Source organism: Suricata suricatta, chromosome 17 (assembly GCF_006229205.1).
Source record: "Suricata suricatta isolate VVHF042 chromosome 17, meerkat_22Aug2017_6uvM2_HiC, whole genome shotgun sequence".
NCBI lineage: Eukaryota > Metazoa > Chordata > Mammalia > Carnivora > Herpestidae > Suricata > Suricata suricatta.
Window position 1 is genome coordinate 3,314,404 of NC_043716.1, and position 13,269 is coordinate 3,327,672.

General features: G+C 56.8%; 1 protein-coding gene across 1 annotated transcript in view; it reads left to right on the forward strand.

Moving 5' to 3' along the window:
- Positions 1–5,512: 5,512 nt before the first annotated feature.
- The window catches only part of NTN1 (netrin 1), a 59,385-nt gene continuing 51,628 nt past the window's right edge, over positions 5,513–13,269 (forward strand). The window contains exons 1-2 of the mRNA XM_029928817.1: positions 5,513–5,567; positions 5,915–6,103. Of these exons, the coding sequence (XP_029784677.1) occupies positions 5,513–5,567; positions 5,915–6,103 (244 nt within the window). The remainder of the gene's footprint in view (positions 5,568–5,914; positions 6,104–13,269) is intronic.

Below are 13,269 nucleotides of genomic sequence, written 5' to 3' on the forward strand. Positions count from 1 at the left end.
CCGCCCCAGACCTCCTGAAGCCAAATCCGCATTTGAACAGGAAGCGCGGTGGCCTGGGTGCTGAGCGCAGCTGGGGAAGTGCTGGCTGGCAGGAGTGTGCACTCCGTGCCCTGGGTCTCAGGGCCTGCCCCGTCCACCCGGCAGAATGCCGTGCGTGAGTGCCAGTCCTGACGGCACTTGGGACAGTTGGACACTCCTGGTCTCCTGTGCCATTGCTAGACCTCCGTCATTGCCCCCTGGGAGGCAGAAGCACGCTGAGGGCAGGACTCTGCCCTGTCTGCTGCCGTGTCCCCAGCACTCCATCACCCCTGGCCCGTTGGAAGGCTTCGAAGCGCTCGGCATCTGCTGAAGGAGCGAACGTCTGTCACCCCTCGGAGAATCGCATCTCAGCCAGCTGTGAAGGGGCAGGAAACCTCACGTGGGTGAGGCCGTTACAGTCTCCCTGACCCGGGGTTTCTCCAGCCTGCCGGTGCTCATCACGCCCCAGACTGCCCATGTTGGCCTGCACGTGTAGAAATTCGTCAGTGATCTGAGGGCTGAGCTTACCGGGGGAACGGGTAGCGGAGCGCTGGGGAGTGTTTTATTTCCTACAAAGCCCCCAACCTGTGGACAGTGCATACAGAGGCCATTCATTTTGGACAGTGTAGCTGCAGGTATGTAAATCTAATATTCCTATTCAGCTGGAGAAATGACCGGGGGACGGCTTCTTGAAAGAACTTTCCTGGGAGGGAGGGGAGAAGTAAGAGGGATCCCCAGGGCTGGGAGGGTCCCTGGCCCTGACCCTGAGCTCTGAGGGGGCCCATTGTCAAATGGCCTCACTGTTCCATTGAGGGAGCCCCTGAGCCATGTGAAGTTTGGCGCCAGAGTCCCTGAGAGATGGGGCCAGGATACAGCTTAACAATGTCTTCAGGATCCTTTCTGGGCCTGGGAGAGCCCGGGCCTGGGGCTGGGAGTTAAGTTTATGAAGGTCTTTCAGAAGAGTTTAGCTGTGTTTGGCAAACTCATCAAACCAATGGATGCAAATTCTGTCTTTACTGTAAGGTCCTCCTTGGGGTCCTGGGAGGAATCGAGTGCATCCCAAATGTGGGTTTTTCTCCTTAAAGTGCTGCAGTCTTACTTGAGCAGTTGGAGGCTAAATTGGTGAGTTAAAGCAGCAAGAGAAGTTTTAAGTAGCTCAGAGCAATAGTAAAGGAAATGTCACAAATGTCACAAAGCCTTATCTTGTCAGAATGTGGTCCAGGCAGAATGCACAATTCTCTTTCCACCCATGCACCCATTCATCCATCCACCTACATCCCTATCTGTCCATTCACCCATGCATCCATCCGCTTATCCACCCATGCATCCATTCACCCACCCACCTACTGATCCATTCACCCATGCACCTATCCACCCAGCTCACTCACTTATCCCTCCATCCATCCATCCATCCATCCATCCATCCACACGCCCCCAACTCAGCCATCTCTTCTCTGTCTTTCTGACATGCCCGCTTTTGCTCTTTCTTATTTGTGCGGTGAAAACGTGTGAGATCTGCTCTGGAAGGGCAAACACTGCCTTGTCCTTGAGGACCCACACCGCTCAGCAGCGCACTTGTCCCGCTTTATCTGAGCTTGCTGCCCAGAGCCCCATCGCCCCCTCCTTCTGCTAGATGGAGAGCCCCTGGATAGTTGAGGATGCGTCGCCCATCCCGGTCTCTCTCGGCCATTGTCACAGGGCCTGGCGTGTAGCTGGAGCACTCAAGAATGTGTTGAGTTGAATGGGCCTGGGGGGTGGTGAGGGGTCGGACAACTTATTTTGGTGGGTCAGGTTTGGAAGAGCTTAGGGAATGGTGGGGACAGGCAGAGGTTAAGATAGGACTTGGAGGATCTTTTGATGGGACCATCTCTTGGGCCCCTTTCCCCATCAGGCTTCACAATGGGGAGATGGGGGGGGGCAGTCTCCTGCTCCTACCTCCTGCTTCACATTACGTCCCGCGGTCTGAAATGCAGCCACACGAGATGTGACCTTGGTGATCCCCACGTGATAGCTGAAGGAGGGCAGGGGGCTTGGGGTCTAGAGCAGGCCAGGCCTCTCTGGGTGGTTGGGGGCCCCCGTCCAGGATGCAGTGCCTCGCAGGGTTCCTGGCCCGGGCTCACGGAGACGCGTCAGACATTGTGCTGCCCCCCTGCCCCCTTCTCCTCCGGGCTGACCTCTCTGTTCTCACAAAGCTACCCTTTCCTTCCCTTGAAGCCTTGAAATCTGATAATGAAACGAATACCCAATATTTTTGCCTCTGTGAGAGTCAGGAGGTAAACAGGAAGGCACAAGGGATTAAGGTGTCTTTCTGAGGAAAGGCTGGGGCCCGGCTGGGAGTGGGGTGACATCCCTGCATGGGGCCGAGGGACCCAGACGAGGGCTGCGCTGCCTGATGCATTTTTCCATTTGTGCAGAGAAAATAAAACACCGAGAAAAGAAAACAAGCCGTAAAATACTTTGCAGAAGCCTGAGCATGGGCAATTGCCACTTGATGTCCCCTGACAGCTCCAGGGGCTGGGAGGAAGGGGAGCCCTGCCTTTTGATGTCCAGCCTCTGAGCTTGCTTTTGTGTGGCCCCGTCAGTGTTTGGAAAGAACATTTTGTTGGTGTAAAGGTGCCTATGGAAGAGGGGTACCACCTGGGTTCCCCCTTGGGGTGGAGAAGGGGGGTTGCTGAGCTCCCTGGAGGGGCTCAGAGGTTCGGGCAGCGCTACGGGGGGAGTGGGGGACAGCTAGCACTGTCTTTACAGGGGAGCACACAGGATTGGCATCTGCCTCCAAGTAGGACCAGAAGATGCTGATGGTGAGGCTTTTCCCGGGATGAGAGGGCCTTGAAGAAGCCAGACCGGGTGCTCTTCCCAGATCCCTGTCCCTGGGCCCCTTGACCTCTGTGTCAGTAGGAAAGCTCCAGATTCTGACAGTCCCCGCTGTTCCTTCCAGTGATTAGGGTCCTTTCCTCTGGGCCAGTCGGCCAAGAGCCAGAAGACCCAGGTTCTGGTCCTGGACTCCCTTGGTGGTCCTGGGCTGGTAGGTCACTTAACCACTCTGAGCAGCCCGCAGCGCCCTCATCTTGAGTCTAAAGGGACAGGGGACATGCATGCATGTGCACAGTGGTCCCTTGTGCCAGTGGGCAGGTGAGGCTGAGCTCAGGCCCAGACGCTGAGGGTGCTGAGACACCCTTGGTGAGACTCTCAGGAATCATTCTCTGGCCTCATTGGCCTTCTGGTTGCTTCCAGACTCAGGCATGAACTGAGCCTTTCCCCTTGTGGCCCCCAGGTGCCTCCCTTGAGCCCCATCCTTCTCATCAGTTGAGTGACTAATGGCGTGTCTTTAGCAAGAACATTTAAAGAAGTGCATACCATCAGAGAGACCAAATTAAAGAGGCAAAATCTTTTTAAATCACAAAAGTAATAAGTGAATAAGAAGCTGGTACAAATTTGTGCAGCTTGTGTGGTAGAAAAGACATCGTTTTTAATCCATCGAATGTAAGAGCATTAGCTGTCGTAAGAAAAACAACACCCCACCTTATTTGAAAACGGGGCAAATGGCATGAACAGGCAATGTACACACACAAAAGAAATATAAATAGAAAAACAAACACATAGAGAGACGTCCAACCTTACTGGGAATCAAAGGCATGCAAATTAAAATCGTGTGTGTGTGTGTGTGTTTTCCAGACGAATTGGCAAACGTTAAAAAAAAAGAATTCTGATACCAAATGCGTGTTATTTTTTTTTCAAGGGTGTGGCGAAATAGTAGCTCTCATATCCTGCTGGAAGCGAGTGGACGCTGGGACAGCCTTTCTTAGGGCAACTTGGCAATTTGGATCCTGAGCTGAAAACATGTAGATCGGAAAGTTAACCCAGCCGTGCTGTCTTGAGAAATCCACAGGGCAGCAGCCGTCAGGGCAGGGCACAATCTGCATCCAAACCTGCCTCTACATGCACCCACTGGGGATTCCAAGGAGCCCGTGATCATACACACGCACAGGAGAGGATTAGACAGCCTTTCAAAATCACGAAGAACCATATCTGGCATTAAAAACTGGCCATCAGTCTGAGAAAACAGGCCACGAAATGAGATGTACAAGTATGGTCCATGTCCATAGGAAAGAATGAAAGAGGTCCACAGCTGAGCAAATGTTAATTAAAGCCGCAAGGAGAGACCCTTGCATTAACAGCGGTTGCTGGGAAGCCGAATACATTTTTTTTTCTTTTGTTTATCAAGTGTCTGGTCCTACGCGTTTCTTTAGACGTTATGTAAAATGTGATTTGAAACGTGCTTAGCACAAAAGCAGGCAGATCGTATTGAAGAGGGAGCTGGAGCCTCCAGAAGCAGGGGTGGTCTGACGGGGCCGCACTGGACGCTGGGGGGTCTGGGCAGGGGGGAAGATGGGTCAGGGACAGACGTTGAAGTCCTGGTGTGGAGGATGGGAGGGACGCAGACAGATGAGGAGGGGCCTGGAAGGATGCTAGAGCATTCGCAAAGCCATGGGGGTCGGGGCAGGCCAGGGTCCTGGTCCTCATTCATGGTATGCTCTAGAAACGGAAGAAAACTTGGGACCGCTCAAGTGTAAGACTGAGGGGGTGAGCACAGCCACAGTGGGGACAGAAGCAGGACCCGCTTATTCAGAACCCCAAGGGCTGTGACACCTCATTTAGATTTTACCCGGAGGAAAACCCAGAGGGCCGTTGAGACATTTGCAGTCGGCAACGGACATCCTTGGACTGCAGCTCAGAACTGCTGCTCCGGTTGTGGTGTCGAGGCAGCCCAGAGGGTCCAGCTTGGGCCAGGGGGTGCTGAGGAAGGGATGGGTTCGGGAGAGGTGCCTCTGGGCACGTGGAGACCCCACACAGGATGCTGGAATTCGAGTTTGGGAGCCAGGAGCACAGGCAGTGACAGCTGAGTGGAGGGGAGAGGGCGCTGAGTCCTGAGGGGCGTGTAGGAAGCAGGCAGGGGGCTGGGCGGGAGGAATAGCAGGTAAAAGAGTGCCCAGGGCCGTGCGAAGCCCCCCGACGGGAAGGCAGGAAGAAAGCCGGTGCAGTGGCCCCCCAGCCCTCAGTGCACATGGGACAGCCGCAGATGGAGGGGACAGCCTGGTGGCTGGCGCTCAAGGGACGGGGCAGTGTGCTCCGCCAGAGCCTAAAGCCCTGGAAAGCTCCTGCTGCTGGAACAGAAAACCTCAGGCTGGGCGCCTAACCAACAGACCTGCATGTTTCACTGGAGACTGCAAGTCCAAGGTCAAGGTGTCAGCAGGGTTGGTGTGGTCTGGGGGCCTCTCCTCTGTGCGTGAGCCCGTGTGTGTCCGAACTGCATCTCCCTATCAGGACTGCAGTCGCGCTGGATGAGGGCCCACCCTCTGGGCCTCATTTTGATGCCATCACCTCTGGAGAGGCCACATCTCCCAACATAGTCCTGTTCTCAGGTGTAGGGGTAGGGCTTCCGCATACAAATGGATGGAGGGACATCATTCAGCACCCCCCCCCCCCAGGCAGGATGGGGCACCAGGTGAGGTGGATGCCAGCCCCACCTCCCAGCTTTGATGGGGGAGGTGTGTGATGGGAGGGGTGGGGATTGCAGGTTGGTGGGTGGAAATGAACAGACACCGTTTGAGAGGGAAGCAGGGGCCACAGCCGAGGTTCGGGTACCGCTGGGTGCTTCTGGATGCAATTTTGGATGCAAAGAGGGGAGCCGAGTGGAAGCTCCCGGGGAAGGACTGCCGTCCAGCTGGGGGAATGCTGGGGACAGTCCCGAAGCCCAGCAATGGAGCAGGAGTGGCAGAGGGGGCTACTTGGGGACAGTCTCTCCTGCGGTCCAGCAGTGGAGCAAGGGGGCGGGGGAGTTGGGGACAGTCTCTCTCTCACCCCTGCCCTGACGCCTCTCCCTGCCTCCCCACAGCCTGTAACTGTAACCTGCACGCCCGGCGCTGCCGCTTCAACACCGAGCTGTACAAGCTATCGGGGCGCAAGAGCGGGGGCGTCTGCCTCAACTGTCGCCATAACACGGCTGGCCGCCACTGCCACTACTGCAAGGAGGGCTACTACCGCGACATGGGCAAGCCCGTCACCCACCGGAAGGCCTGCAAAGGTAGGCAAGTGCCCGGGGCCTCGCAAACACCGTCCGCCCTGCTTTTCTGTTTCCTGGTCTGGGTCCCGACCGGCCTTGAACGAGAATGGTCACCTGCACGCATGCGCGCGCGGGCGCGCGTGTATGCAGACGCCTGCGCACTCACGCATGCGCGCACGGGCCCCCGGAGGTAGAAGCCGAAACAAAGGGGCGATGGAAAAGTGGCCCGGAGGAGAAGAAAGGAGGTGTGATCCCCGTGAGGGTGCGGGGCCCCCCGCCCCCGGCTTCTCCTCCGTCTGCACAGGTGCGCCGCATACCACAGGGCGGGGGTCATGTTCGCTAGGCTTAGTGGCGGCACAAAGGGCCCTCTTTTACCGAAACCACGCAGACGGCTTTCTCTGGATGTGCGCGCCCCCCCTCCCAGCCCCCCAGCCCCCCGGCCCCCCGGCCCTCGCCCAGACACACACGGTCACAGTCGCGGTGAGGTCGGCCCGCTTCAGGGGCAGGGTCTCCGAAGGAACATTTAATCCACCTGCAAACAGCTTTCCTTCTCGGGACAAAAAGTTAAAGGGAGTCCGGAGACTATTTTCGTTCACGGGGGCGAGCACGAGTGTTTTAACTTTCTGCAGCGTGTTTTTCTCCCCTCGCAACGATGAAGCAATGGACAGATGACTCAGAGGAGCTGATGAAATGCCCGGGAACTTGGTGACATGGGGGAGGAGGGGAGACGTGGTCCACCCCCCACCCCCATTTGCTTTTGGGAATTAGAAGAAGTGGAGCTGTCCCGGCACAACACTTGGGGTCTAGAGCCAGGACTTGCCTGAGCATGGATTCCCAAGAATAGCTTGATGTTTGAGGGCTCGTGGGCCCCCATCCAGCATGGACGGGGGCCTGATACGGACCTATGTGGACCCCGACGCAGGCAAGACCGCAGCCTTATCAGGCTCAAGATGATGAGCTGCGGTCGAGAAACCCATCTGTGGCCATCGCTTAGCCTTTGGATGAAGCCACAGGCCTGCCTCGTGGGCCTCAGTGCGGAAGGAAAACACGGGGCTTCTTGGTCAGGAATTGCTAAGAATTTTTTAAATGGCAGCAGCAGCGCAGCCTTAACCAAGCACGTGCCCTTCTGAGCATCGGGCCCATGAAGCCGGCCCTGATTGTGAAGAATTGCTTTACTCCCAAACAAAACACGCGCCCAGTCTGTCTCCTCCAGGAGAAATCCCTTGGGTCCGGCAGGAACTGGGATGAAGCCCGTGGCTGCCCAGACACCAGCAAGCTGTCCTCCCAGATCTGTGGACTCAAGGCTGCCCCTAGCGGCAGCTAAGAGAAGTGTACGCCTAAAGGCAGCTGGGCTATTTGGGCATCCCCCAAGACAGCCAATCAAGGTGAGACTCCCCCGGGGGACTTTGAGTAGGGACTGAGGAGCTGGCCTGGGAGAAGGCATCCAGAAACATCTACTGTGGCCGGAAGGCATGATCAGGGAGAGAGGGCTTGGGTTTTCAGAGACCATCATTGGGGGGTATCCGGCCCCCGTTTGCCTGTTGTCTTTTGTTTACCGGAGAAATCAAAGCCAAGGTCTTGTAAACAACGGATAGATGTAGATTCCTTGGGGAAAGTCTTCATCATCAGGTGGGCAGCCCTGTACCTGTGGTGGAGAAGGTCTCAGCGGTGCGTTGTGGGGTAGTGGTTATGTACTTTGATGCCATTTTTTTTCTGCCTTTCATGAAGGAAAGGCGAGTCCCCTGGAGGGAGCTGGGCCTTCCATCATCTGTCTGTTGCCTCCCCTCCCTCTCCTCTCTTGCTCTGGGGAGGTGCAAGAGCCATGTGGGCCTCTCATGGCTCAGCGTGAGACATCCGGAAGCCACAGGGCCCTGGGAACCGGCAGATTATCCTCTGGTGCTCTGCCACTCCAGCTAAGTGGTGTGGAGGGACAGATGCAGGCAGGCCGGGTGTGGCCCTGTCTCATTCTTTCAAACACTGTGGCTGGCCTTGGTGGCTCTCTCTTCCCTCTGAGCCTTGGACAGCAGTTGCCCTCAGGCTTGGTGGGATGCTGGGAGAAGGGCCCAAGGAAGAGGACAAATGTGAGAACAGAGTCTGCTTAGAAAGACGCCTGCGGATCCTGCCAGGGAAATGTGGCAGGCAGGGGTGGGACGAGGGGTCTCCTAACTTCGGGGGGGGGGGGGGGGGGGCCCTTTTAAGGAAATGGTTCCTTTCTTGAGAGCATTTGGCCCCAGCATTTTGCTCTCTGATAGGCTTGCTCTCAGAGGCTTCCGAAGTCCCTCAAGCCCTGGAGATGTGCGGCCTTCCCAGGCCCCGACCTCCTGGGTGTGATCTCGGGGACCCCCATCATGGCCTCACATTATGTTCTTTTTTGCTCTGTCTCAGAAACGTTGCACTGCGGTGGGGGTGGGGGGCCGGCCCTGGGACAACCGGCAGAGGCTCTTGACCCAAGTCAACAGTTGACCTGAGGGTGCTTGGGAAGGGCCACACTGGGGGCCCCTCTTTACCCCTGACTTCCCAGAGCCTGGGAGGAGGCCCAGGCAGGGGGCCGAGGCCACCCAGGCACCGCTGGCCATTGGCTGGCTCCCGACCTTGATCAGTTTAGAGTGGGGCCGGACCCAGACAAGAACAGCTTGGAGCAAGGGCATTAGATTCCAAACGTGATTATGCAGTTGCCCCATTTGGGAAGTTACATAGCAACAAATTCTCGCTGGGTTCCTTCTCCCTCCCCTGGCTCAGAAGCAAGCCCGGGGCTGGCCAGCTGGGCCGGTGCGTACAAAGGGCTGTAATCAACATGCCCTTGGAACAGGCCGCTGCACTCTCCGCCTATTGAGCGCAATTTCACAGCACTGGGAAGGCCTCATTATGGCGTGGGCCGTTGTCCTATACAAAGTCAGAGGAGATGGATTTCTCCCTTTTCTCGGTAGAATGGTTTGTGAGGGATACTCTCATCCTGGAATCTGTCAAAAGATCGCGGTTTTGTTTATCGTTTGTCTTCTTTATGGACTCCGGGACTCTCTTCTCTCTGGGGCCGGCCATTTAACCATCCTAGCCTTGTCTCCGTTCGAACGATATTAATCTGTCATCTTCCCGAACTTTCTGTGATGGATAAAGATGTTCTGTGAGTCTCGTGCGAACCGAGTCACGGAGAGAACTAAGCCGCTGCGTCAGCGCCCCCGCAGGGAAGGGCTGGAGTCTCATCTCCTCGAGCAGCGCTCGACACCCCGGCCTTTTTGAGGCCACGGTCAGCGAGGCCCGGTGCAGGCTGCCAAGAAGGTGTTGGGGTCCTCGGGAGATGGAGGCCGTCGCGGGGCGGCGCGCTGGTCCTCTCCCCTGCTCCCCAGTACCCCCCCACCCCCGTTTCTTCCTGCAGCTCTGCCAGAGCCTGGGGAGGAAGTGGGTGCCCCGGGCCGCCCCCTCTGGCTCCCTGATGGTGTGTGCGGCCCCCCATGTGTTTCTTATCCTCCAACCTCAACCTTCACTCCAAGGCATCTTCAGTTCAGTATATTTCTAACTTGTTCGCACCCTTGGTTGTAGTTGGGAATCACCTGGAGATTTGAAAATACTGACACCTGGGTCCTACCCACCTCACCCGGGGGATTCTGGGTTATTTAATGAATAACCGGAACGCAGATGAGACCTGAGCGCTGGGGGACCAGGACTGAGGTGAGGGGCTGGGGGGCTGTGCTGGTGTTGGAAAGGGGCTGCTCACAGGGATCCCCAGGATGGATTCTTTTGAGAGGAGAGATTTATCAATGAATTCAAATGTTCTGTTTTGACTCTCTTGATGAAAAGTGGGTGGGAGGGGGTTGTGTTGAAAATTAAAATGTTTTGCCTGGCAGGGTTGGCACGCTGGTGCGTCCTATCATGCCGGCATCCAGAGGAAGAATCACCGCTAGACCCTGTGTGTGGGAACACGCAACCGCGAAGCTGCATCGCTTGAGGGTTTAGTCACAGCACAGCTGGGAGCCTGGGACCCCAGGACCCCATACTCCTTCCTGGCTCTAATGCGCTGTCCATGCAGCCCACAAAAGCCTGATAGCCTCAGGAGTGTCCTTTGATTCTGTGGGACCCTTATGACATTTCTTCTTCCTGCCTGTTACCATGTGGGGGGTGCAGGGGAAGGGATGATCATCTCTGGCAGGAGGGCGCTCGGCTTAGAGGGCGGAGACCACCCCATGAGGGGGTGGGCTCTGTCAGGGTGCCCTTATGGCCCAGCATCCCCGGGGAGAGAGAAAATCCCCTGTGGAAGAGCCAGCTCTGGCTGTGGCCACTGTTGGTGCAGCCTCTGTCTGCTCCCTGGGGAACGTGGAGGTCAGAAATCCTGATCTCGGCTCTGGCTCCAAGTTCAAAGCCTGTGGAGCGGCAGACAAGTCATGTCTCCCTAGACCTCAGTATCCTCATCTGTGAAATCGCGTCCAGATTTATGATCTCTGAGTCCCAGCCAGCTTCCACATTCCACATCCCGCATGCTCTTTTTCAATATTCAAAATTTTACGCCCCTCCGCCCCCAGTCCTGTGTCAGTGAATTTTGCGACCCAGCAACTTGGAAACGCTGGCAGAGCTAGGAAATCGTGTGCAGGTGGTTTGGTCCCAGGGTGTTTGCAGGTGAAGAGAGTTCTCGCTCCAGGGACTGGCTCACACAGTGCCCTGCGGGGTCTTCCAGGCTCTGCTCTGTGTCTCCTCCCCCCACCCCCCGGCTGTCAGCTGCCTCCTCTGTGAAGCCCATCCATCCTGTTTCCATGTGGGCATTCCTGGGGAGTCCCTGGGGGCCTGCTCAGGGGCAAAAAAGCTCAAGCTTTGATATCTGAGCCCCTCCCCCCAGTTAATGGAGGGCATTTTCCTTGGGGGCGTCAAGGAAACCAGATGATGTAGAGGACGCCCCAGGCACACGGCATGGGCTCCGTACCTGTTAGCGGTCAGGAGGAGGAGGAGACGGACTGGCCAGGGCCCCCTGCCGCTGCCCGCATGCCCACGGAGCAGGGGTCTCCGGTTGCCTTCGGGCGTCTGGTGAGTGGCCGTGCATGGGGGAACCGGCCCCTCTCACTGGAAGGACTCAGCCTGGGTGTGGACTCAGAAGCCGATTCCCACAGGACTGGGCAGGGCCCCGGGGGTTTACTCCAAGGCCGTTGCACAGTCTCCAAAAGGGATTGACACGCTTTGGGAGCAAAAATGACAAATGAGTCGAAGGGCAGAGATGAGTGCCCGGCAGCTGCTTGCGGAAGCCCAGGGCAGAGGGGTGGGGACGGGCCTCCTGTGTGCAAAAGCGCATCTGAAAGGGATACGAGAAAGGCCCAGCAGCCTCTCGGGGGCTCCCGACTGGCCTGGGGCTGGGAGGGGGATGCCAGGCCCGAGCTGGTCCCCACTGCCCTGCCTGCACAGGACCCAGGCCCTCCGGCGCCTCCCCACTCTGCTGTACAGCCCCGGGCCACCTGCCCTGAGCCTGTGCGTGCCCGTGCACGCGCCCCCCCCCCCCAACCCGGCCCCCAGGCTCTCTCTGGGAACCGTCTGTAGGACCCATGCCTTCCGCCTCGGCTGTAAATCAGGTGCAGGAAGGCTGTGGTTAACTAGATCACGGAGGGTCAAATAACCCAGTTTGGGATTACGGGGCTCCGCTCCCCTTTCACTTCCTGCTGTCTGCACCTTGATCTGAAGGTGGCAGGAGAAAGGCGAGGTAGTGCAACTTGAAACATTTATTCTTTTGTGCCTTGTTAGCAACTGCTGGGAGAAAGGCGAATGCAGCGAGGGAGGAGGGGCCGCGGACAGCTGAGATGCACTCTTGGATGTAAATTACCCTCACTCCCTCGTGAGCAGGGAGAATTTAGGAGCAGGGAGTGTTCCGCACCGGGGCTGGGCTGCCGATGATCTAGGATGTGAGGGGATTATCTTTCCCCCTGCCCCCCTCTGGGGCCAGGATTTGGCCCGAGTTTGCGCACTGATTGAGCGAGTATTTGCTGCACACCTGCTACATGCAGGAGCCAGGGTGGTTACAGAGGTGAGGGACATCGTCCTCGGAGCTCCCTTTCCGGAGGGAGGTCGATGGCAAGCAAAGGAGAAAAAGCAAGTAGCAGATTATTATACATTGTGGCGAGTCACAAGGAGGAAATACACAGGATAGAAAGAAAGTGAGCCCGAGGCAGAGGGCAGGGCCGGCTCCTGGGAGCGTGGGCAGGAGGTGGGCCCCCTTCCAAGAGCAGTGGAAGCCACGGGGTGGGACACTCAGGAGAGGAGAGACTTGAGTGGCATGTCTGGCTTAGCTTCTAAGACTTCCTTCCGTGAGACGTGCCACAGATGAGAGGAAATGTTTGCATGTCACATACCCGACAAAGGGTGAGATTCGCGCTATGTAAAGAACTCTCAAAATGCAATGGCAAGAAAACAGACCACTCAATTAGAAATGGGCAAAATACTTGAACAGGTCCTTAACAGAGATGCACAGATGGTAATGAAATACAGGAACCCTCGTGGTCATTAAGGAGATAGAGATTAAAACCAGGAGATCCCACTCCATGCCTGTTAGAACGTTGAAAATAGGAAGTCCTGACGATTCCATGCACTGACGAAGATGGGTAGTGATTAGAACTCTCTTATTCCACTGGTGGGAATTCCAAATGGCACAGCCACTCTGCCAAACAGTTTGGCAGTTTCTTATAAAATTATAGATCTGCGGTAAGACCCTGCAGTCTGCACCGTGGACGTTTCACTCGACAGTGGAAACGAATTGCCTTTTGACCGACCCGGCAGCACAGACACGTCTCTGGTACGTTCGGCTGAGTAAAGGGGGCCAGTCCCAAACATTACGTGACGTTCGTCCATACGTTGTATGTGCTGTCTGGTCCCAGAAAAGGGTTCTGAAAAGGCAAAGCTGTAGGGACGGAACAGATCCGTGGTGGCCAGGAGTGGGATGGGGGACTGACCACAGAGGACCGAGAGAGGCTTCTTGGCAGAGCTGGGATGCTCTGTGTCCTGACTGGGTGATGGCGATGCTGGGAGGCTGCTTCCCCAGGACTCTGAAACTGTGTTTTTGGACCTTCTGTTCCCCATCTCCTGCTCCTCACAGCCCTGAACTCGTTCGGTGGCTAGCTCCCCTTGGGTCAGCACTCACTTCTCCTGCCAGGCTTCCCTGAACCCCGCCTTGCTGGTCTCCCACCTTGCACCAGGTCCCCTCCATTCTGGAACACCCCGTC